The sequence below is a fragment of the Scyliorhinus canicula genome, chromosome 7 (assembly GCF_902713615.1).
Source record: "Scyliorhinus canicula chromosome 7, sScyCan1.1, whole genome shotgun sequence".
In the NCBI taxonomy this organism is placed as follows: Eukaryota; Metazoa; Chordata; class Chondrichthyes; order Carcharhiniformes; family Scyliorhinidae; genus Scyliorhinus; species Scyliorhinus canicula.
The window spans coordinates 41,964,539-41,987,442 of record NC_052152.1 but is presented as its reverse complement, the minus strand read 5'-3'; the positions used below and the strand labels follow the sequence as shown (position 1 = coordinate 41,987,442).

The following is a 22,904-nucleotide window of genomic DNA, read 5'->3' as shown; positions in this document are numbered from 1 at the left end:
GGACTAGTAATGTTGAAAAGACAAGCTTCAAGGCAATAAAGTGATGAATTAATTTGGGTTTGATCCCAGCCCCGGGTCACAGTCCCTGTGGATTTGCACATTCTCCCCTTGTCTGCGTGGATCTCACCCCCAAAACTCAAAGCTGTGCAGGCTAGATGGATTGGCCATGCTAAATTGCCCCTGAATTGGAAAAAAAGAATTGGGTACTCTAAATTAAAAAAAAGAAGGCTAATGGTATGCTGGCCTTCACTGAGATTCGAGTACAGTAGCAGGGATGTCTTGCTGCAATTATACAGGGCCTTGGTGAGGACACACCTGGAATATTGGGTGTAGTTTTGGTCTCCTCTAGAGGAACTGCAGCGAAGGTTTCCCAGACGGGTTTCTGGGATGGCGGGACTGACGTACGAGGAGAGATTGATTCGGTTAGGATTGTATTCGCTGGAGTTCAGAAAAATGAATGGGGATCTCATAGAGACCTATGACATTCTATCTGGACTGACTGGGTAGATGCATGAAGGATGTTCCCGATGGTGGGTGTGTCCAGAACCAGGGGTCACAATCTGAGGATACGTGGTAGATTATTTAGGACAGAGATGAGGACAAGTTCCTTTATCCAGAGTGGTCGGCCTGTGGAATTTGTTACCAAATGAAGTAGTTGAGGCCAAAATATTGTATGTTTTCATGAATCAGTGAGGTATAGCATTTGGGGCGAAGCGAATCAAAGGATATGTGAGGAAAGCGGGATTAGGCTATTGATTTGGATGACCAGCCATGATCATAATGACTGGCAGAGTAGACTCAAAGGGCCAAGTGCTCCCCCCCTCCTATTTTCTGTTTCTATAGTGTGTGTGAGATGGCATGGATGAGCAGTGTGAATGAGACATCACTGCCGGGATTCTCCAACAATTGGCGGGGCGGCCAGTACCGGCAGGAAGAGTGGCGTGAACCACTCGGGCGTCGGGCCACCCGGAAGTTGCAGAATCCGCCGCACTTCCGGGGGCTGGGCTGGCGCTGGAGGGGTTGGCGCTGCGCCAACCGATGCCGAAGGGTCGCCGCCAGCCTACGCGAGTTGGCACATGCGCAGGACCGCCAGTGTGTTCTGGTGCATGCACAGGGGGTTTCTTCTCTACGCTGGTCATGGCGGAGACTTACAGAGACCGGCACAGAGGAAAAGAGTGCCCCCACAGCACAGGTCCATCAGCAGATCGGTGGGCACCGGGGCCGGATCCCCCCCCCCCCCCCCACCCCCGAGGACCCTGTTGACGGCCGACAAGCCAGGTCCTGCCGGGGTGGACTATGTCCATTTCACGCCGGCGGGACTGGCCAGGAATGGGTGGCCGCTCGGCCCATCAGGGCCCGGAGAATTACCGGTGGGGGCGCTGCCAACGGCCCCCGACCAGCACGGCGCAATCCCCGCCTCCACCCAAAAACCAGCGCCAGAGAATTCGGCAGTTGGTGTCGGAGCGGGATTCACGCCGCCCCCCCGGCGATTCTCCGACCCGGCGGGGGTCGGAGAATCCTGCCCCACGTCTTAATTAACCTCTGGGGCATGTAAATGGGAAACAAACTAACATGTCTTCATTTATAAGATGTAAAAGCTTGCTGATGAGTTATTTAAATTATTGAGGCAATTATTCCAAGGGTAAGAAGATCCATGCATCCACATACAAATATGTCTGATCATGGGCAACAAAAGGTGACATCTTAAATTTACGTGACAGCACCTATTTGGAGGATGGGCTAGTCAGTCCTGCCATCCCAGGAATTAGTCTATTAAACCTTTTCAGCAAGAACATCCTTCCTCAGATAAGCAGACCAAATCTGCACAATATTCCCGGTGTGGCCTCACCAGGGCACTGTATAATTGCAGCAAGACATCATAGAACAGTACAGCACAGAACAGGCCCTTCGGCCCTCGATGTTGTGCCGAGCAATGATCACCCCACTTAAACCCACATACCCCTAACCCAACAATCCCCCCATTAACCTTTACACTACGGGCAATTTAGCATGGCCAATCCACCTAACCCGCACATCTTTGGACTGTGGGAGGAAACCGGAGCACCCGGAGGAAACCCACGCACACACGGGGAGGACGTGCAGACTCCGCACAGACAGTGACCCAGCCGGGAATCGAACCTGGGACCCTGGAGCTGTGAAGCATTTATGTTAACCACCATGCTACCCTGCTGCCCCTGTTTCCTGCAGGCTTTGAAATTGTACACTGCACAACGAAGGCTATGATGTGGATGATGCCATCACTGCTCATGTACTCGAATCCTCTCGCTATGAAGGCCAATATACCATTTGCCTACTTTACCGCCTGCTGTAGCTGCATGCATACCTTTAGTGACTGGTGTACGGGAACACCCAGGTCTCGTTGCACATTCCCCACTCCCCTGGAGGCCCCCTCCTGGCACTGCCCTCTGCAGAGGCTGGCACTGCCAGGTTGGGGAGGGGTTCATGTGGGGCAGCATGGTAGCATTGTGGATAGCACAACAGCTTCACAGCTCCAGGGTCCCAGGTTCGATTCTGGCTTGGGTCCCTGTCTGTGCGGAGTCTGCACATCGTCCCAGTGTGTGCGTGGGTTTCCTCCGGGTGCTCCGGTTTCCTCCCACAATCCAAAGATAAGCAGGTTAGGTGGATTGGCCATGATAAATTGCCCTTAGTGTTGGGTGGAGGTGTTGACCTTGGGTAGGGTGCTCTTTCCAAGAGCCGGTGCGGACTCGATGGGCCGAATGGCCTCCTTCAGCACTGTAAATTCTATGATCTATGTGGCCAATCAGCCCGTTAAATAATATGCCAATTCATTAAAACATATTTAAATTAGGTTCCAGGAACCCATTACAGCACCAGTGATGAGTGGGGAAATGGGAATCGAGATCTTGGCAGCGGGAATAGTGGTTCCCAACTCTCACAACATTTTGTGCCCGTGTCTCTGTTTACGTTCACAACGAACGCGGGCATAAAAATCTGCCCCCCAGAGTTTTACAGCACAGAAAGAGGCCCTTTGGTCCATCATGTCTACACCAGTCACCCAGCATCTATCTGTTCTAAGCCCATTTTCCAGCACTTGGTCAGTAGCCTTGTATGCTGTGGCGTTTCAAGTGCTCATCTAAATGCTTCTTACATGTTGTAATGGTTTCCACCTCTACCACCCTTTCAGGCAGCGAGTTCCAGATTCCTACCACCCTCTGGGTGAAAATGTTTTCCTCAAATCCCCTCTAAATCTCCTGCCCATTACCTTAAATGTATGCCCCCTGGTTATTGAAAAGTTACTTCTTATCTTTTTATGTCCTTGATAATTTTGTACACCTCAATCAAGCCTCCTTTTCTCTAAGGAAAACGACAACCAGAACAGCCTCTCTTCATAGCTGAAATGCTCCAGGTCAGGCAACATCCTGGTGAATCTTCTCTGTACCCTTTCTAGTGCAATTACATCCTTCCTATAGTGTGGCAACCAGAACTGCTCACGGTACTCTATCTGTGGCCTAATGAGTGTTTTATACAACTCCATCATAATCTCCCTGCTCTTATATTCGATGCTTCGGCTAATAAAGGCAAGTATCCCATGATCCTTCTTAACCAACTTATCTACTTGTCCTTCAGGGAGCTTTACATGCTTTACATGGGCTGGTTTAGCACACGGCTAAATCGCTGGCTTTGAAAGCAGACCAAGGCAGGCCAGCAGCACGGTTCAATTCCCGTACCAGCCTTCCCGAACCGGAATGTGGCGACTAGGGGCTTTTCACAGTAACTTAATTTGAAGCCTACTTGTGACAATAAATGATTTTCATTTTTTTATTTCATGCACCCCAAGCTCGCTCTGGTCCTCTGTACATCCTAGCATTCTACCTTTCATTGTGTCTGCCCTTGCATTGTTAGTCCTCCCAAAATGCATCACCTCACACTTTCAGGTTTAAATTCCATTTGTTACTGTTCCGCCCACCCAACAAGCCCATCTATATCGTCCTGCATTGTAAGGATTTCCCCCTCGCTAGTTTTGTGCAAATTTACTAATCATACCTCTCATATGTAGTTCTGTTTATTGCCTGGCCAGTGAGTCAGTATCAGAAAAAATATTTTTAGTCCTCGATAGCTAACAACGATTTAATTCACAAAACAGTAGTCAAATTTTAGATTTTACCAGGCAAACTTTCATTTTTACAATACAAATATTGATGGAATTTCTTTCATTGTCTGGTCGAAACCAGTGAGTCAATATCAGAAAATAATTATTTGTCCTTAAGCGACTACATGGTATAATCCACAAAACGGTCAGCACTGAGGAGATAGATTGAATAATTTTTAAAGTCTACATTTTTTAATGACCCTACAGAATTATAATATCACAATGCAGGTACTGTGTCATGGCAGCTGTCATATTCAGTACATGTATGAGAATCCTGGATATTATGGACTGGATAATCATACTTTGTGAAAATGGCTATGCGCCGACTCTCCGGCCTGGGCCTGTAGAAGCCTGATAAGGAAGTCTGATAAGACAAACACTTTTCATTACAGTTCTCCAAGGACAAGGGCTGAATCCATGGCAACGAGGTGGAGGGTTCTACTGTTCTCACGCCATTCGAGATTAGAGTGAATCGCATTCCATAACTTATACAAGCTGAAACATTTTAGACTATGTTGCCTTGTTTTTAATAAATGGACAGTTAGAACATCGAATCAAATATATTTGATTCCAACATTCTCAAAACAACAATTTTATAAAAGCAGCATAATTCACTGTACTAGATTGAAATAGACAGTTTGATTTATATTTTTCAAGTCATTGTCCAGCATGGCATGACGAGATAGCATGAGGTCTCCAGTGTTGTAGTAGTCAGGTCAGCATAAAACCAGTTTTTGCTGGCTTTTATAAAGCACAATATCACATTCTTTAACATGCACAAGTATGCAGATAGGCAACAATTAGAAGTAATGTTACATATTGAAGATGGACAGCTTGTCGTCAAATCAAATGTGTTTGAGTCTAACCCAAACCAATTAGGATTATATTGGGGTGTGATCAGATCACTTAAGACAGATATGAAACAGTATAACAGAAGAGACTTGCCGCCATTTTTGGAGAGAAAGAGAGAGAGAGAGAGAGAGAGAGAGAGAGGCTAGTTTTTTAGATTTAGGTTTTAGTTTTTAGGTTAGTTTTCGGATAGTTTTGGGGGGAATTCGTTTTTAAGGATAGTTTTTTGGGATAGTGGGGTAGGTAGCTTCAGTTAGTCTTTGGTAGGTTTTGTTGGTCGGTTAGAAGCATCTATACTTTGATCTGAACTATTCACTGTCTCTCTGTATTCATATTTCATTTTCAGACTTTGACTTTTAAAAGTTATGTTTCGAGCTGTTTGCTTAAGGAGATAATTCCTGTGATTCTTTGAAGGCTTCAAATTGTCTACGAATTGCCTTTTAAATGACTTTCAAGTTGTAATCAATAGAAGACAAATAAAACAATTCTTATTTGTACCCGACAAGTTTTAACTTGAATTTCTACTGAGTTCCAGTAATCGCAAGTGCAGCTGGTAACCTTGAATTGATGGTTTCAAAATCCCTCAACTGACACAGTCGAAATCCTACAGGGCTGCCGCGCCGACTCTCTGGCCCAGATGGGCTGAGTGGCCGTCATCAAAAAGCCGAGTCCCGCCTGCGCCCTTCTAACATCCTCTGAGCCGGCGGGACCTCAGCGGGGGGGGGGGGTGGCCTGTGGGGGGGGGGGGGGGGGGCGACCCCGGGGAGGGGGCTCCGTAATGGCCTGGTCTGCAATCGGGGCCCACCAATCGGCAGGCCGGCCTCTCTGCCCCCCGGCCTTCTTTCTTCCGTGCCAGTTCCTGTAGCCCTGCTGCATTTGGCAACGGGGCCAGCGCGGGGAAGGTGGCCACTGCGCAAGCATTAATTGGTGCCGGCCCACTGCACATGCGCGGACCCCACGGCACCAGGTTCAGCAGCTGGAGTGGGCCGCAGAATGGGGTCCTGGAACGGGTGCCGCTGCCGGAGTAAAACACTCCCGTTTTTACGCCGCCGTCGGCACTTAGCCGCCCGATGGGAGAATCCCGTCCATGAAGTCTCGAGAGTCAACTGTTAGCTCAGAGAGCCATGTTACACAAAGGAGAATATTTGAGCTCAAGTTGGGACAAAGATACGAGTGACTGACCATTTCAACTGCTATGGTATCGTGGTGGTCTGAAATTAATGGTCAGGGACTGCAGTATAATACAACCAGAGCAAATCAGTCTGAGAGAAACATCTGAAGCTACCAGGAAGCATCTGAAACATCTTAGCTGAAAGATGCCGCCAAGGTACGGTACCTGTTCCAGCTTTCAAAGTTCACCTGAGAATCAACCCCCTGGCTATTCATCTACAAGAGGCTTCACAACATCTTGAGAATCCTTTGTTTCTATAAGAACACTCTGGCCTGCACTGATATAAATGCGGAGTTATAAATTCTAGATTTATCATTTTGGCTTTAACTCAGTATCTGAGTGACTGAGACGTTGGGCGGGATTCTCCGGTCAACGACGCTGAAATCGCATTCGGTGATTGGCCGAAGAATCAAAGTTTGCGCCGAAATCGGGGGCGCTGCCACTTTCGCGATGCTCCGTCTCCTTTAAAGCGGCGTACTCTAGGAGTACGCCTCCCCCCCCGATGCTCCGCCCCCGACTAGCCGAGTTTCCAACGACATGGGTCTCTCATTGTATTACTTGTCGGGAACTCAGTGTGGCGGCTGCGGACTCAGTCCAGCGCCGCCATAGTTGGGGGAGGGCCGATCCGCGGACAGGTAGGACTTTGGTTGGGGCTGGGGGCAGTATTGAGGGGTGGTCCGGGGATCGGAAGCCGGCCAAAGGGGGGGCATTATTTGGCAGGACGGGTCTGCATGCGGCTGGTGCCATGTCGCACGGCGATGCCGCTGCAGGCCGCCACTGTGCCCATGCGCGGCCATGGACCTGGCAATTCTCCAGCCGTATCAGCAGCTAGAGCCGGGTGCTCTACACTGTCTGCATGCTAGCCCCCAGCAAAACGGTGGATCGGTGGCCGTTTTGAGGCGAATGTTCAGTCTTAATCAGGACATAGACTGAAAATCGGAGAATTCAGCCCATTAGACATGGAACATACAGTGCAGAAGGTGGTGATTCGGCCCATCAAGTGTGCACCGACCCATCCAAGCCCTCACTTCCACCCTATCCCGTAACCCAATAACCCCACCCAACCTTTTTTGGTCAGTAAGGTCAATTTATCATGGCCAATCCACCTAACCTGCACGTCTTTGGACTGTGGGAGGAAACCGGGGCACCCGGAGGAAACCCACGCAGACACAGGGAGAACGTGCAAACTCCGCACAGACAGTGACCCCGCGTGGTTCAAACATCCAAGGAAAACAAGATAATAAATAACCTCTGATTATTTTTTTAAAAGACCAAAATACCTTGCTACTAGAATTAATTTAAAATAGGAAAAATCAGGAATTCTGGAGCAGAAATGAGCTTAGCGGTCGAACGAAAGGTGGCGCCAACCGTTCAAACTTATTTTTGGACCTTTTTTAGCCGAGGAATGGGCACCAAATCTGTAAAAAACCAAACCAACCACCCCCCATCAATAACTCAGCCAATTTGGGATGCCAGCGAACCACCAGACAGATCGCAAGGGGATCAAAATCAGAGAAAGACACCAACATCGGAGCCAGGGGACACTCGTAACACAAATCTGGTGGGCCCAGCAGAATCACCATCACCGTTCCAGTCTTCGATGGAGCAACTGATGGAGTTCACCTCGATAGAACTCCAAAAGCATAGGAAGGCAGTAAAGGACCTAATGTCAGCGATGAAGACAGAAATTAAGACCCTGCTGGTCCCATATGTAGAACGATGCACAAGGTGTAACGACAGTTGGAGACCCAAGGAGCGATGATCCGGGAAGTGGAGAAAGCCATCACTGAGCGAGACAAATGAATCACCTCGCTCCAGGCCAAAATAACAAGGTTGGTAGTGACCCAAAAGAACTGAAGGCCAAGATAGATAAGCAAAAAAACAGGTCTCGGCGCCAAAATCTCCAGATCGCTGGACTACCAGAGGGTAAAGAGGGGAGGAGGCCAACCGAGTTCATGTTAAACATGCTTGGGAGCCCGTCGGGTATGAGGGCTTCACAAAACCCTCAGAGGTAAGCTGGGCCCACAGGTCACTCTGCCAGAAACCAAGAACGAGGGAACTAACGTGGATGGTAATCATCAGGCTACCCAAATATCAAAGACCGAATCTTGAGTTGGGTGACTTGCAAATGAGAAGGACATATCATCCGTGTCTACCAAGGCACTAGAGCCAACCTAGCCAAGCGCAGAGCAAAATTCAATGGACAAAGTGGCAATCTTTTAAAACAAGGCGAGTTTCTGCATGCTATACCCGGCAAGACTCTGGGTCACTTACAAAGACAGGGGGTGGGTTTCTCTGAGCCCCGTGCCAGGCTAGAGAATCGGCGCAACCGCGCCACGTAGCCCTGATGCGGCACGTGATTCTCTGAGGAGTGGAGAATCAGCGCCATTTGCGCCAGCGCGTTTGGCACAGCGCCGGTCGCGGCCAGGCTGCCGATTCTCCAGCCTTGATGGGCGGAGCGGAAACGGCAGAGTCCCACCAGCGCCATCCACACCTGCTCGCAGCCGGCGGGAACTCTGCGCGCAGGGTCAGGGCCCACCGATCAGCGGGTCAGCCCTATTTTGTTACGCGGCCGGCCCCTGAACCCCCGCGCCGTGTTGCACGGGGCCGGCGTGGTGCCCAGTTGGCACCAGGAAGGGAGGCTGGAGCGGTGTGAACACTCCAGCGCCATGGGGGCCAGAATCTGTAGTGCCCGCGCTCGTTTGGCGCTGTCGTGAAACGCGACGGAATTCACGACAGTGCTGACTCTCTGCCACCATATCGGAGAATCCCGCCCAGGGATTATTTCTTCAACACGCCTGAGGAGGCAAATGATTTCAAAGGCAAAGGAATGGACTGGGCAAAAACTGAATGGGATTGTGCAAAACTATGGGCCTCTGTGAATGGTGGTGGGGGTATACATTGTCTAAGGGAGTGATTTTGTTTGTTTCGCTTTTCATAGAATCACAACAGTGTGGAAGGAACCCATTCGGCCCATTGAGTCTGCACCAACCTTCTGAAAAAGCATTCAATCCAAGCCCACTTCTCTGCCTTATTCCAATAACCCCTTGACTTAACCTTCACACCCCTGGACTCTAAGGAACAATTTAGCATAGCCAATCCACCTAACCTACATACCTTTGAACTGTGGGAAAACCGGAGCACCCGGGAGAAAATCCCCGCAGACACAGGGAGAATGTGCAAACTCCACACACCACCGAAGACCAGAATTGAACCCGGGTCCCGGCGCCATGAGGCTGTGCTAACCACTTGCCATCATTTGGCTCCTTTATTTCCCCGGTTCAATATTTTGACCCGGTTGATGGGTAATCCCTCGTTGTTTCGTTCTGCGATTGTCTAAATGAGAACCAACACATGCATTGGCACCGTGAACTATCGCATAGAGCTTGTGGGATACCGGGGGTTAGGGCTGCAGGGAGGGACACTAAAGGCAGTGTAACCAGGCCAACGGGGCGAGGAGGGGACTAGCACTCCTCCTTGGGCGTCAGGGCCAACCGACCGCAAGCCCAAGACATGGCGACGCTAAATAAGGAGGGCAAAGAGTTGGATTACTCATCCAAGCATCTCGGCAGCCTTTACACCTCGTGGGATATACCCAAGTCCCGCAAGGTGTCAAAATCAGAATTCCACCCAAAGGGGGCGTGACAAACGGCACGCGCCTAAGTAGGTTTTAAACCGACTTAGGCAGGCTTACGCAGGATCTATGGGCCTCCCAGAATCTTCCAGCCTCCCCAGCAATGCCTCGGCAGGGTGACTCCCTTGCCCTCACCCTAGAATTCAGGCACCATGGCACTGCCCAGCTGTCAGTTTGGCACTGCCACCCTGGGAGGAGCACTGCTAGGATGCCAGTACAAGAGTGCCAGGGTCACACTGCCAAGGGTCAGGGCCTGAGGGGGGGTCATGCACATGACAGGAAGGTGGAGAGGATGTTTGAAGGGTGTGGGGTGCAGGCTAGAAAGGTAGGAGCCTCTGGGAGATTGTGGGGGATGGCGGGTGGGGTCTTGTAAGGAGCCGTGTGGGGGGGCCTGAAGTGAGGGTCCCCCAGGGACCCCATAGCGAGATGTTCTCACTGGGGGGAGTGGGGGTAGGACATTGCCCAGAGCTACAACATTCTAAGTGCGGGCTAAACCAGTGAAAACTCCCCAGGGCCCAAAAAAGTGGCTAAGGGCCACGCTGTGCCTGAAAAGCAGCTCGTTGCGGCGCAGCTTGGCCAATAAAAGCTGGAAGACACCGCTCCCAGGATATACCCAGCTCACAAGGCCTTGCGAGATCCAATGCAATCTCGCGAGACATTGCGACGTAAATCCCGCCCACAATGGGCAGGATCACTTTTTAGAAATCTGCATATCAGAACGAGACTAGCTGCCTTGCTTCTATGTGGTACCCGAGCCTTTGGGATTCAAATCCTTCACTCGGAGACCTTGGCGAGTGCCGTTCAGCACTGGTCCCCACAAATGGGGACCAGATGGAATGGCACTCATGGGGGTCTCCCAGGGGATCAGAGGCCCCCAGGTGCACTCTTTGGGCTGGGTGGTTCCCTGGCACTGCTGGTGCCACAGGGGCACCCTGGCAGTGTGACACCCTTAAAGTGCCACCTGGGTGCCAGCCTGGCATTGCCAAGGTGCCCAGGTGGTGCTGCCAGCTGGCATGGGCACTGCCATGGTGCCAGGTTGGCATTTTCTGCACGCGATCAGGCCGGGGGGCCCCGAGTGGGTGTTGGGGGGGGGGGGTTCGGTGTGGTCCGGGAACCCTCCCATAGTGCGTCAGGCTGGAGGGTGAGAGAGTCGGTGATTGTCTCAGGGGCCTCGGAGATCGGGGCTGCATTTTAAAATGGCTATATAGAATTTAGAGTGCAGAAGGAGGCCATTCAGCCCATCGAGTCTGCACCAGCCCTTGGAAAGAGCATCCTACCCCACACCTTTACCCTAACCCCGTAACCCAATGCAACATATTTGGACACTAAGGGCAATTTAGCATGGCCAATCCACGTAACCGGCACATCTTTGGACTGATTTGAATCAAATATTTGAATCAAATATGACTATCCCTTGCACCAATAGCTCATACAAATTCGGACTGATACTTTCCCAGGGTTTGTGAGTCATTCCCCAGGCCAATGATTTATCACCAACCCCACAGAGTACAAGTTCTTAGTGCTACATTGAAGTTGAAACCTAGGGTAGAATTTTGCGAGACGTGCACCAGCAGATTCTCAGCTCACTGCCAGTTAATGCTCACGTATATTGTTGGTCTGTGCATTTTCCAGCACGTCATGACAAAAAGTGGGAATCAGTATTTGTTGACCATTTATTGGCGGCATGGTAGCACAGTGGTTAGCACTGTTGCTTCACAGTGCCAGGGTCCCAGGTTCGATTCCTGGCTTGGGTCACTGTCTGTGCGGAGTCTGCACGTTCTTCCTATGTCAAAGTGGGTTTCCTCCGGGTGCTCCAGTTTCCTCCCACAAGTTCCGAAAGACGTGCTGTTAGGTAATTTCGACATTCTGAATTCTTCCTCATTGTACTCGAACAGGCGCTGGAGTGTGGCGGCTAGGGGATTTTCACAGTAACTTCATTGTAGTGTTAATGTAAGCCTGCTTTTGACAATAATAAGGATTATTATTTGGAATAACCGGTATGACATTTGGAACGAAGAATGTGCCAACAAAATTCCAAAATATAATCAAAGTGGCTATTTCTGGATTAGAGAATTGTGCAGTGTACATAGATGATCTGAGTGGTGTTCAGTCAAATGTGGAAGGCATATGGAACAGTTGAAGGAATTGTTTGATTGACTACAAGAGACTGGCTTTGTGGTAAACTTGACTGAAAGTGAGTTTGCGAAAGCCAAAGTCACATTCTTAGGCCATACTGTTGGACATCGTCAGATGGCCCCCATGGAATGAAAATGAAAGCTATTGGGTAATTCTCAATGCCCTCAAAGAGGAGAGAAATTTTGAAGTTTCTGGGGATGTGTAGTTTCTACAGATAATTTGTGACAAATTTTAGCAGTGTTGCGCTCCACTGATTGAACTCTTAGAAAAGCACAGGAAGTTTAATTGGATGTCAGAATGTCAGGAGATATTTGGCAATCTGAAGCCATCTTTTCATGTTGCTGGTTTTTTATTTAAGTGGGGAGGTATGATGAATGTAGGCAATTGTTATATTTTATATTTGTTGCAGTAATGTTATTAACCCTGGGTTAAAATACAAGCAGTGTGTCTGCTAAAGCTGTGATTACACTAAAGCGTAAAGGTGAGGTAATCATTGATTTTAACCATTTACTTGTTTACAGAGAGATGGCTAATGGAACATTGTCTTCATTTTGGAGGTTCCAAGAGTGGAGTTAATTGATGTGGGATGGTGCTGAGTCCTGGATAAACAGGTCATGGGACATCTTAGTGGGAGAATTAAAGTTTGTTTTAACAAAAAAGATACCTATTTATTGGTCAATGTTATCACTCCTATGATGAAGCATTCTTTCCTCACAGTTTTACACATTGCAAATTGTTGGACCTCGCCTCGGATCCTAACACCTTGGAGTGCTAGCTCCGAGTCCCTCCACTCCAGCAAAATCCGTCTCCGGGCTACCAGGGACTCAAAGGCCAGATAGTGGCCCCTCTCGCCTCCTGGGTCTTCCGACACTCTAAATATCGTCAGTTCTGGACTCGGGGCGACTTTCACCCTCAACACCTCGGGCATTACGTCCGTGAACCCCTGCCAGACCTCTTCAGTTTCGGATGTGCCCAAAACATGTGAACATGGTTCGTGGGCCTCCCCGCACCCACACCTGTTCTCTACCCCCTTAAAGAACCTGCTCATCCTAGCCAGCATCATGTGCGCCCAAAGAACTACCTTAAAGCGGATAAGGTTTTCCACTCGGAGGGGTAGTGGTATTGCTGGGCAAGAGGTGAGGTTTTAGATGGAGAAGGTGGTGATGGACCGGGAGGCAGGTACGTGACAGTGACGGCAGTTTTAAAACAAACAGTTTTATTGAGGTATTTTGGCATTGTAAACAGCAACAAGAAACAGTAGTGTGTAAATATCAATAAAGAAAAAACAAACATAGTGCAAATAGCCACTCCTCTCACACAAATAAACCTGCCTATTCTTCCCCCTACTCTACGCTATTCTACCCAACCTCCCCTCCAGCTGACAATTAATTCTCCACGAAGAAGTCGATGAATGGCGGCCACCTCCGGGCGAACCCCGATAGTGAACCTCTCAAGGCGAACTTAATTTTTTTCCAGGCCGAGAAAGCTTGACATGTCCGAAAGCCATACTTCGGTCTTCGGGGGCTTTGAGTCCTTCCAGGCCAACAGTATTCGTCGCCGGGCTACCAGGGAAGCAAAGGCCAGAACGTCGGCCTCTATCCCCTCCTGGACACCTGGATCTTCCGAGACCCCAAAAATTGCCACCTCTGGACTCATCGCCATGCCTTGTTTTCAGTAACTGGGATATGATGTCCGCAAATCCCTACCAGTACCTCCTGAGTTTTGAACATGCCCAGAACATGTGAACATGGTTCGCTGGTCCTCCCACGCATCTTGCACACTTGTCTTCCAGCCCAAAAAATTTACTCATCCGGGCCACCGTCATGTGGGCCCGGTGGACGATCTTGAACTGAATCAGGCTGAGCCTGGCACATGTTGCGGTTGCGTTTACCCTCCTCAGAGCATCCGCCCATAAGCCGCCCTCTAACTCCCCACCAAGCTCCTCCTCCCACTTGAGTTTCAGTTCCTCGGTCCGTGTCCTCTGCTCCCATAAGCTCTTTATAAATATCCGAGACTCTCCCCTCTCCCCTGGAAACTACCCTGTCCTGGATCCCCCTCGGTACCTGTCTACGAAATCCCGCACCTGCAAATACCGAAAGTCATTTCGCCTTGCCAGTCTGAATTTCTCCTCCAGCTCGAGAAGCTCCCTTCCAGGAACAAGTCGCCCATCCTTTCCACCCCCGCCCTCCGCCACGCTCGAAACCCGCCATCCATTTTCCCCAGGGCAAATTGGTGGTTGTCACATATTGGGGACCAAACCGATGCCCCCACTTCTCCCGTATGTTTCCTCCATTGGCCCCAAATCCGCAGAGCCACCACCACTACAGGGCTGGTGGAGTATCTGGCCGGCAGGAGCGGCATAGGAGCCGTGATCAGGGCTGCCAAGCTGGTGCCCCTGCACGAAGCAGCCTGCACCCGCTCCCAAACCGACCCCGTACCCACCATCCATTTCCTTATCATGGCTATGTTAGCCGCCCAGTAGTAGTTGCTGAGGTTCGGCAACGCCAGTCCCCCCCTTACTACGGTTCCTTTCAAGCATCCCCTTCTTTAACCGCGAGGACTTCCCTGCCCAAACCAATCCCAGGATGATTTTATTGATCCTTTTAAAGAAGGACCGCGGAATGAACATAGGGAGATACTGAATCTCGGAAGGATTGTCATCTTCACCGTCTGCACTCTGCCCGCTAGTGACAGCGGGAGCACATCCCATCTCCGAAACTCACTCCTCATTTGCTCCACCAGTCTGGACAAGTTCAACTTGTGCAGCCTGCTCCAGTCACGCGCCACTTGTATCCCTAAGTATCTGAAACTGTCCCCAAAGAGCCTAAACGGCAGCTCCCGCAGCCTATTCTCCTGACCCCTCGCCTGCACTACAAACAATTCGCTCTTTGCCATGTTCAATTTATACCCCGTAAACTGGCCAAATTCCCTTAAGATTTCCATAATCCTGTGCATCCCTGCCACTGGTCCGACACGTATCAAAGCAGGTCGTCTGCACAGAGCGAGACCTTGTGTTCTACGCCACTCCCCGCCCCCCAACCATTCTTTCCAGCCCCCTGCAGCTCTCAGAGCAATTGCCAGCGGTTCTATGGCCAACGCAAACAGCAGTGGAGAAAGGGGGCATCCCTGTCTTGTACCGCGGTGTAGTCTAAAATACTCAGATGTCGTCCTGTTCGTCCTTACACTAGCCTCCGGGGCCTGATATAGCAGTCTAACCCAGTCCACAAAGCCTTCCCCGAACCCAAACCATCCCAACACCTCCCTTAGATAGCCCCACTCAACCTGGTCAAAAGCCTTTTCGGCATCCATTGCCACCACTACCTCCACCTCTCTGCCCTCCGGGGGCATCATAATCACATTAAGCAGCCTTCTTAGATTGGCTACCAGCTGCCTGCCCTTTTCAAACCCAGTTTGGTCCTCCACAATCACGTCCAGTACGCAGTCTTCGATTCTGAACGCCAGGATCTTGGCCAGTAGCTGAGCGTCAACATTAATCAGGGAGATTGGCCTTTAGGACCTACAAGCTTCCGGATCTTTATCCCATTTCAAAATCAGCAAGATGGTGGCTTGCGACATCGTCCCCGGGGGGGGGGGGGTATTTGTCTCTCGCCTCGTTAAACACCCCAACCAGCACCGGCCCCACTACCCCCGAGAACTTTTTGTAGAACTCCACTGGATACCCGTCCGGTCCCAGGGCTTTACCCGACTGCATGGCCTTCAGGCCCCCCCGTTACTTCTTCAGCTCTAATTGGGGTCCTCAGCCCCTCTACCATTCCCCTGCCCACCTTTGGGAAGGTCAGCCCATCTAAGAAGCGCCTCATCTCCTCCGGCCCCGTGGGCGGGTTCCGAGGTATACAGCTTGCTGTAAAAGTCCCTGAATACCTTGTTCAGTCCTGCCAGGTCTCCAACCCGGTTTCCTTCCCCGTCAACTACCGTTCCTATTTCCCTGGCCGCCTCCCTCTTCCTAAGTTGCTGTGCAAGCATTCTACTAGCTTTCTCCCCATACTCTTACACCGCGCCCCTTGCCTTTCTGAGCTGCTCTACGGCCTTACCTGTAGATAGCACCCCCAACTCCGCCTGCAGTCTCCGTCGTTCCCCAAGTAGCTCTGCCTTCGGGGACTCCGCATATTCCCTGTCCTTCCGTATAATCTCCTTACCAGTCTGTCCATCTCCGCCCTGTCAGTTCTGTCCCTATGGGCTCGAATGGAGATCAGTTCCCCTCTCACCACCGCCTTCAGCGCCTCCCAAAGCACCGCTGCTGAGACTTCCCCTGTATCGTTGACCTGCAGGTAGACCTGCATGCATTTCCCCACTCTCTCACACACACCCTCATCTGCCAACAATACCACCTCTAACCTCCATTGTGGGTGCTGGTAACTTTCTTAGCAGACCAGCAGGTCGACCCAATTTGGAGCATGGTCCGAAATAGTGATCGCCGAATATTCTGTATCCTTCACCCCTCCAGAAAATCCCTGCTCATAATAAAGAAGTTGATTCGAGAATAAACCTTGTGAACATGTGAATAGAACGAGAACTCCTTCCCCTACGGCCGACTGACTTTCCATGGGTCCACCACCCCATTTGCTCCATGAACCCTCTCAGTTCCCTTGCCATTGCTGGGACCCTGCCCATTTTGGAACACGACCAGTGCAGATCGGGATCAAGGACTGTATTAAAGTCTCCACCCATAATCAGCTTGTGCGAGTCCAAGTTGGGAATGTTCCCAGCAGCCTCTTGAAGAAATCTACATCATCCCAGTTTGGAGCATATACATTTACTAGGACTACCCTCACCTCGTCAAGCTTATCACGGACCATGGGAAATCTGCCACCCACATCTGCAAGTATGCTGTCCACTTGGAATTGAACCCGTTTGTTGATCATGATCTCAATACCTCTGGTCTTAGTGTCAAGCCCCGAATGGAAGACCTGGCTAATCCAGCCCTTCCTTAATCTAATCAGGTCCGCCACTTTCACATGTGTGTCCTGCAGCATAATTACATCTGCCTTCAGAGCCCGTAAATGCGCGAACACATGCGCCCTCTTGACTGGCCCGTTTAGCCCTCCAACGTTCCAGGTGACCAGCCTGGTTGGGGAGGCACCTTGCCCCACCGCCCCCCCCCCCCCCCCATGCCAATCAAGCATTCCCCTTCTTGGGCCCACCCCTAGTCCCTGTGCCACGCCTCCCCTGGTCCGCCTCCTGGCAGCTCCCAACCCCGACCTCTTCACCGTTACCTGGTTCTGTTCCCTCGTCAGCAGATCAACTTCCCCCCCTCCCTCGCCAGCAACAACCCCCTGTAACCCGACCCCTGCCATTAACTGGCTGTATGCACACCCTCCACCTCACTCTCGTTGACTAGCTCACCCAGCTAGCCTGATGACTCTCTACTCCAGCGCCAACCTGTCTCCCACCTATTGTTCCCCCGCCCCCCCCCCCCCCCCCCCAACCACCCCTTCACCCATCAACACCCCTTCCCCAGATCAGCCCTGTTCGAGCAATCGCTCCGAGAGAAAAAAACGAACAAAGATCAACAACCACCCCAACAATAGTGCAATTCAGGTTGTGTAAAGAGGTGGGCGCTACCAACTACCCCCCTCCGAACATTAAAAGAAAAATAGCAAATAGCACCCATAAAGCCCTCCAGGACCGAATAACATTGACTCCCGTTGTTTCCCGACAAGCACCCCGAATTGTGAATAAAAGAACATGCAGAGCCAAATAACTAAACAGAAGGGCAATCTAAGAAAACATGTAAACATCACTTAAAACACTCTAACTTAAGTCCATTGACCCTCAGTTCGACAACAGTCCTTGTCCCTTTGCGAAGTCCATCGCGTCCTCGGGATCCTCAAAATAACGTTGCTGTTCCTGGTATGTGACCCAAAGATGCGCCGGGAAAAGTTGTCCGAACTTCACCATATTTTTGTACAGAATCTCTCTAATTTGTTTGTAGGCTGCCCTCCTTCTGGCTCAGATCTTGCTAGATGAGCAGGACACTGTTGTTCCATGTGCAGCTCTTTGTGTTCTTGGCCCACTGTAGAACCCGCCCCTTGTCCACGAACCTGACCACCATCGCCCAGCCCCCCGCCACCCCCCCCTTCACAGCTGCCTCGCCTGCACTCGTGTGCCCTGTCCAGCTCCAACGGACGCGGGAAGAAATCATCCCCCACCAGCATCTGCAGCATGTCTGCCACATATGCCGTGGCATCCACTCCCTCAGCCCCCTCTAGGAGGCCAATGATTCTTAGGTTCTGCCGGCAAGACCTAATTTCCAGGTCCTCCAGCCTGTCCATCAGCCTTCTTTGTTGCTCCTTCAACTTTCTAATTTCCACGTCCGCTACTGCTTGGAAATCCGCCTGCTCCTCCACTGCTTTCTCCAGTGCCTGGACCTTCTTATCCTGGGCATCCAGCCTTTGGTCCAGCCGCTCAAATGCTTTCTGAAGCGGTTCCACATTATCCCGCTTCACCACCGCGAAGCTCTCTTTCATGACCTTCAGCACGTTGTCCAGTGCTGTCTGGACCATCCGTTCATCGGCCATCTTTACTCCTGCTTGAACATCCACACCGCCTTTGTTCAGCCCCATCCTCACCTGTTTTCACTCCCTTCTACTCCTTAAGTCCATACAACTCTGTATGGATTCAGATCTAGAGTGCTCAAAATTTTGAAAAAGTCAGGGAAAAAGGACTAAAATTCCAGCCGGAGCGAGAGCCACCAGATGTGCGACTTACTCCCTCATAGCCACCACCGGAAGTCACCTGCAAGTTATACTTAGGATGCACCTCACAAAATCAAGGCTGAGCCGGGTGTTCGATAATAATCTTTATCATTGTCACAAGTAGGCTTACATTAACACTGCAATTAAGTTACTGAGAAAATCCCCTAGTCGCCACATTTCGGCACCTGTTCAGGTACACTGAGGGAGAATTCAGAATGACCAATTCACCTAATAAGCCCGTCTTTCGGGACTTGTGGGAGGAAACCGGAGCACCCGGAGGAAACCCACGCAGACACGGGGGAGAATGTGCAGACTCCCCATAGACAGTGATTCAGGCAGGAATCAAAGCCAGGACCCTGGAGCTGTGAAGCAACAATGATAACCACTGTGCTACCGTGCCGCCCACTGAGGGGTGGAAGATGACAGTGAGCGATGTGGAAGGGGCCCCCCGAACTATGTTCATCTGTTTTGGCCCTGCCGGAAGCTGGAAAGGTTTTGGACAGTATTCAGTACAATCTCGGGGGTCTTACACATGGATGTGGAGCACAGTAGTCCTAGATGCCATGTTTGGGGTGTTGGATCGGCCCGAGTTGCAGGGGGCAGATGTTTTAGCCTTTGCATTGCTGATCGCTCATAGGCGGGTCTTGTTGGTGTGTAGGCCAGCTGCTCCATCCTGCACCTCGGCGTGGAGGGGGACATGTTGGAGCTTTTGACCATGGCAGCACAGTGGTTAGCGCAGTTGCTTCACAGCGCCAGGGTCCCAAGTTCGATTCAGCTTGGGTCACTGTCTGCAGAAACTGCACGTTCTCCCCGTGCCTGCGTGGGTTTCCTCTGGGTGCTCCGGTTTCCTCCCACAGTCCAAAGATATGCAGTTAAGGTGGATTCGCCATGATAAATTGCCCTTAGTGTCCAAAAAGGTTGGGTGGGGTTACTGGGATAGGATGGAGGTGTGGGCTTGGGTGCCGCTGCAGACTCAATGGGCCGAATGGCCTTCTTCTGCACTGTAAATTCTATTATTCTATGATTCTACGGGGAAGGTGAAGTTCAAGCTGAGGGGGGGGGGGGTGGGGTGGTGGTGAAGGAGAGGTTCTACAACTGTTGAGATTTGTTCATCATGCACTTTCGGGGGTTGGTTACTGTTGACTGTTGAGGGGGTGGGGATCTGGGGGAGGAGGTTTCCTGAATTTGGATGGGATCATTCCTTATATTGTTAGGGTTGTTCTTCTTATTTTTCTATTGTATGGTGAAAATTTCTCAAATACAAATATTAAAAAAGACAAGCTGAGAGTGGGACTTCTACCCTTGAGGGAAATCCGCCCTTGAGGGAACTCTAAATAGAGACCATTACTGGGTCTACAAAGCCCCAACAAGAGGGAAGGGGAGAGTTGGGACCAATACTCTTATTTCCCAGTTTTTACTAATGTTCCTGGTGTTAAAGTATTGAAGAGCAGTTCTGACCAGTATTCTTATTTTGCCGTTTTTTACTGTTTTATGCTGGGATGGGGGGAGGTGTTATCATTTTGGCGGGTAACCACAATGGGCACCCACCTCACCCCCAGGCCAAAATGGCTAAGGAGCAGCCTGGCCTGGGGCACAGGGTGGGTAGTACTTGTTACCCGGCCAGTTAAAAATAGCCCCCAGGGCAACTCTGATGATGCTTACCTGTCCAAGGTTCTCCCTCCCCCACCACATAAAATTCAAGCCCACCGCGATTACATATATTAACCGCAGCTGAAATTCTGAGTTTCATTTCTAGCATCCTGTTTTGAACAGGGTGCCGCCGCCGCCGCCGAGGGGGTTCACGTCAAGGCGAGAAACACGGCGGGTGCTTGGGGAGGCGAGGCTATAAAGTTGTGCCGATTTGGAAAGACAGGCCCTAAAAGAGCACCGGAGCGGCTCCAGGTTGGGAAGGTGTCTAGATCCTGTCTGTGCGGCCCTGGAGTTCTGTGTTCAACTCGCCCGCCCTTCATTTAACCTAACCGCAAAAAAAAGTACCAACAACGAAGCAAACAAAACCAAATTACTGTGCAGCGCAGTCATGCCGCCCCCTCCCTCTGACCCGCCTAGGCCGCCCCCTCCCTCTGACAGACCCTAGTGAAGCTTACCTTGTCCAGCCATGACTATTATCTGAGCTGAGGCCTCCCTGCAATGTAATCAGACCGGGAAATGCCAGTACGACGTGTCAGAGTTTCACTTCAACAGTCGCTGACGCGCAGTCTGGGCAAGAATGGAACAGAGATAGAGGCTTTCCACAATACTATTCGAAAGGGTGGTTTCAATTTCAAAACCCCATCCACCTCTTTACATCATTTCCGCCACCCTCGCCTCAGGTTTTTGTATTCGATTAAAGCCAAACATCTGCCGGGGCTGACGCTCTGGAAATACAGGCATGTTGTGGCAAAATACTGTGTGTGTTGCAAATCTGAAATATGAACAGAAAATGCTGCGGCAAAATACTGTGGGTGTTGCAAATCTGAAATATGAACAGAAAATGCTGCAGCAGAATACTGTGGGTGCTGCAAATCTGAAATATGAACAGAAAATGCTGCGGCAAAATACTGTGGGTGCTGCAAATCTGAAATATGAACAACATGCTGCGGCAGAATACTGTGGATGTTGGAAATCTGAAATATGAACAGAAAATGCTGCGGCAAAATACTGTGGATGTTGGAAATATGAAATATGAACAGAAGATGCTGCGGCAGAATATTGTGGATGTTGGAAATCTGAAATATTAACAGAAAATGCTGCGGCAAAATACTGCAGATGCTGGAAATCAGAATCAAGAAGACGCGGGAAAAACCCATCAAGTCTCACCAGCCAGGTTGTCTTCTTGCTAACGTTTAGAATCTGTATGACTTCTTCAGACATTTAATTTGACACAGAAAACTGACACTTTATGTTATTGGAGGATTATATAGGGCATGTTAGCTAGGTCACAGATCCAGTCATCAGCTCATTGAATGACGGGCCAGGCTGGAGGGGCTGAATGGCCTACTTCTATGTCCCCCGACAAATCTCTAACTCCAATCGGGCAAAATGTTCACTGAAATCACTGCACCCCCCAATTTAATCTAGTCATTCCAACTGGTTGCCACGGGTTTCTGATATCACTCCCCGTGATCCCAACTGCACCTCTTGGTACAATTGATACCCCATTATGGAGTGAGTCTGACTGAAATCCAGAGCAAAATTATAACACAATACTGACAAAATTATAACACTTCCCCTGAAGGGAAGAGATATGTGTGACCTCATTAACTGCTGCAATCTTCAGTAATCCAAGATGTTCCTATGAAGGAGGAACCTGATTCAAATAAAAGCGGTTAGCACTGCTGCCTCACAGCGTCAGGGACCCGGGTTCAATTCTGGCTTTGGGTAACTGTGTGTAGTTTGTACGTTCTCCCCATGTCTGTGTGTTCCCTCCGGATGCTCTGGTTTCCTCCCACAGTCCAAAGATGCGCAGGTTAAGTGGATTTGTTGTGATAAATTGCCCCTTAATGTCCAAGGATGTGCAGGTTAGGTTACGGGGTTGTGGGTATAGGGTGGAGTGGATTGGTGCCAATTTAGTGGGCCAATTGGCCTCCTGCACTGTAGGAATTCTATTTTTTTTAAACGGCCTATGACCAGATAACTCCAGAAGGAGCTTCCTGATGTATACTTTTATCCTGGGCTATCTGTTGTCCTTTCTTTCCCTCTTTGCCACTGTTTTTAAATTCCACTGCCACTAATATTGGATGGATTTTAACCCCAACTACATGTTAACTGCAACCTTTCCACTGCCCAACACCTGACCATGCTTGCTCTTTGTTTGCTCAATGATTACAAGTGATCTTTTTCCTGGTCATCCTTGGCTGTCAAACTGCACTTTTGCATTTGCCTGAATTGTGCTGACACACTGGTATGCTGCTCAGCTTTTTAAATTTTAAAGTCACTTTGTCAAGCCTATAACCCAGCCCTGTCATAGTTATTACCTGCTGTGCTGTACAGGTGTGTAACTTCCGCTACAGTCTGGCTTTTTTTTGTTCGATTTGTTTATGGGATGTGGGCATTTCTGGCTAGGCCAGCATTTATTGCCCATCCCTAACTGCCCTTGAGAAGAGTGGGGAGCTGCCTTCTTGAGCCGCTGCAGTCCATGTATTGTAGGAAAATCCACAGTGCTGTTGGGAAGGGGAGTTTCAGGATTTTGACCCAGTGACAGTAAAAGAATGGCGATGTAGTTCCAAGTCAGGATGCTGCCTCTGTACACCAGTGGTGGCATGAGTG

General features: G+C 50.2%; 1 protein-coding gene across 1 annotated transcript in view; it reads right to left on the bottom strand.

Moving 5' to 3' along the window:
* Positions 1 to 21,081, bottom strand: part of LOC119968895 (E3 ubiquitin-protein ligase DZIP3-like) — a 137,800-nt gene extending 116,719 nt beyond the window's left edge. The window contains 1 exon segment of the mRNA XM_038801860.1: positions 20,744 to 21,081. Coding sequence (XP_038657788.1) covers positions 20,744 to 20,756 — 13 coding nt within the window. The 5' untranslated portion in view covers positions 20,757 to 21,081.
* Positions 21,082 to 22,904: the final 1,823 nt, after the last annotated feature.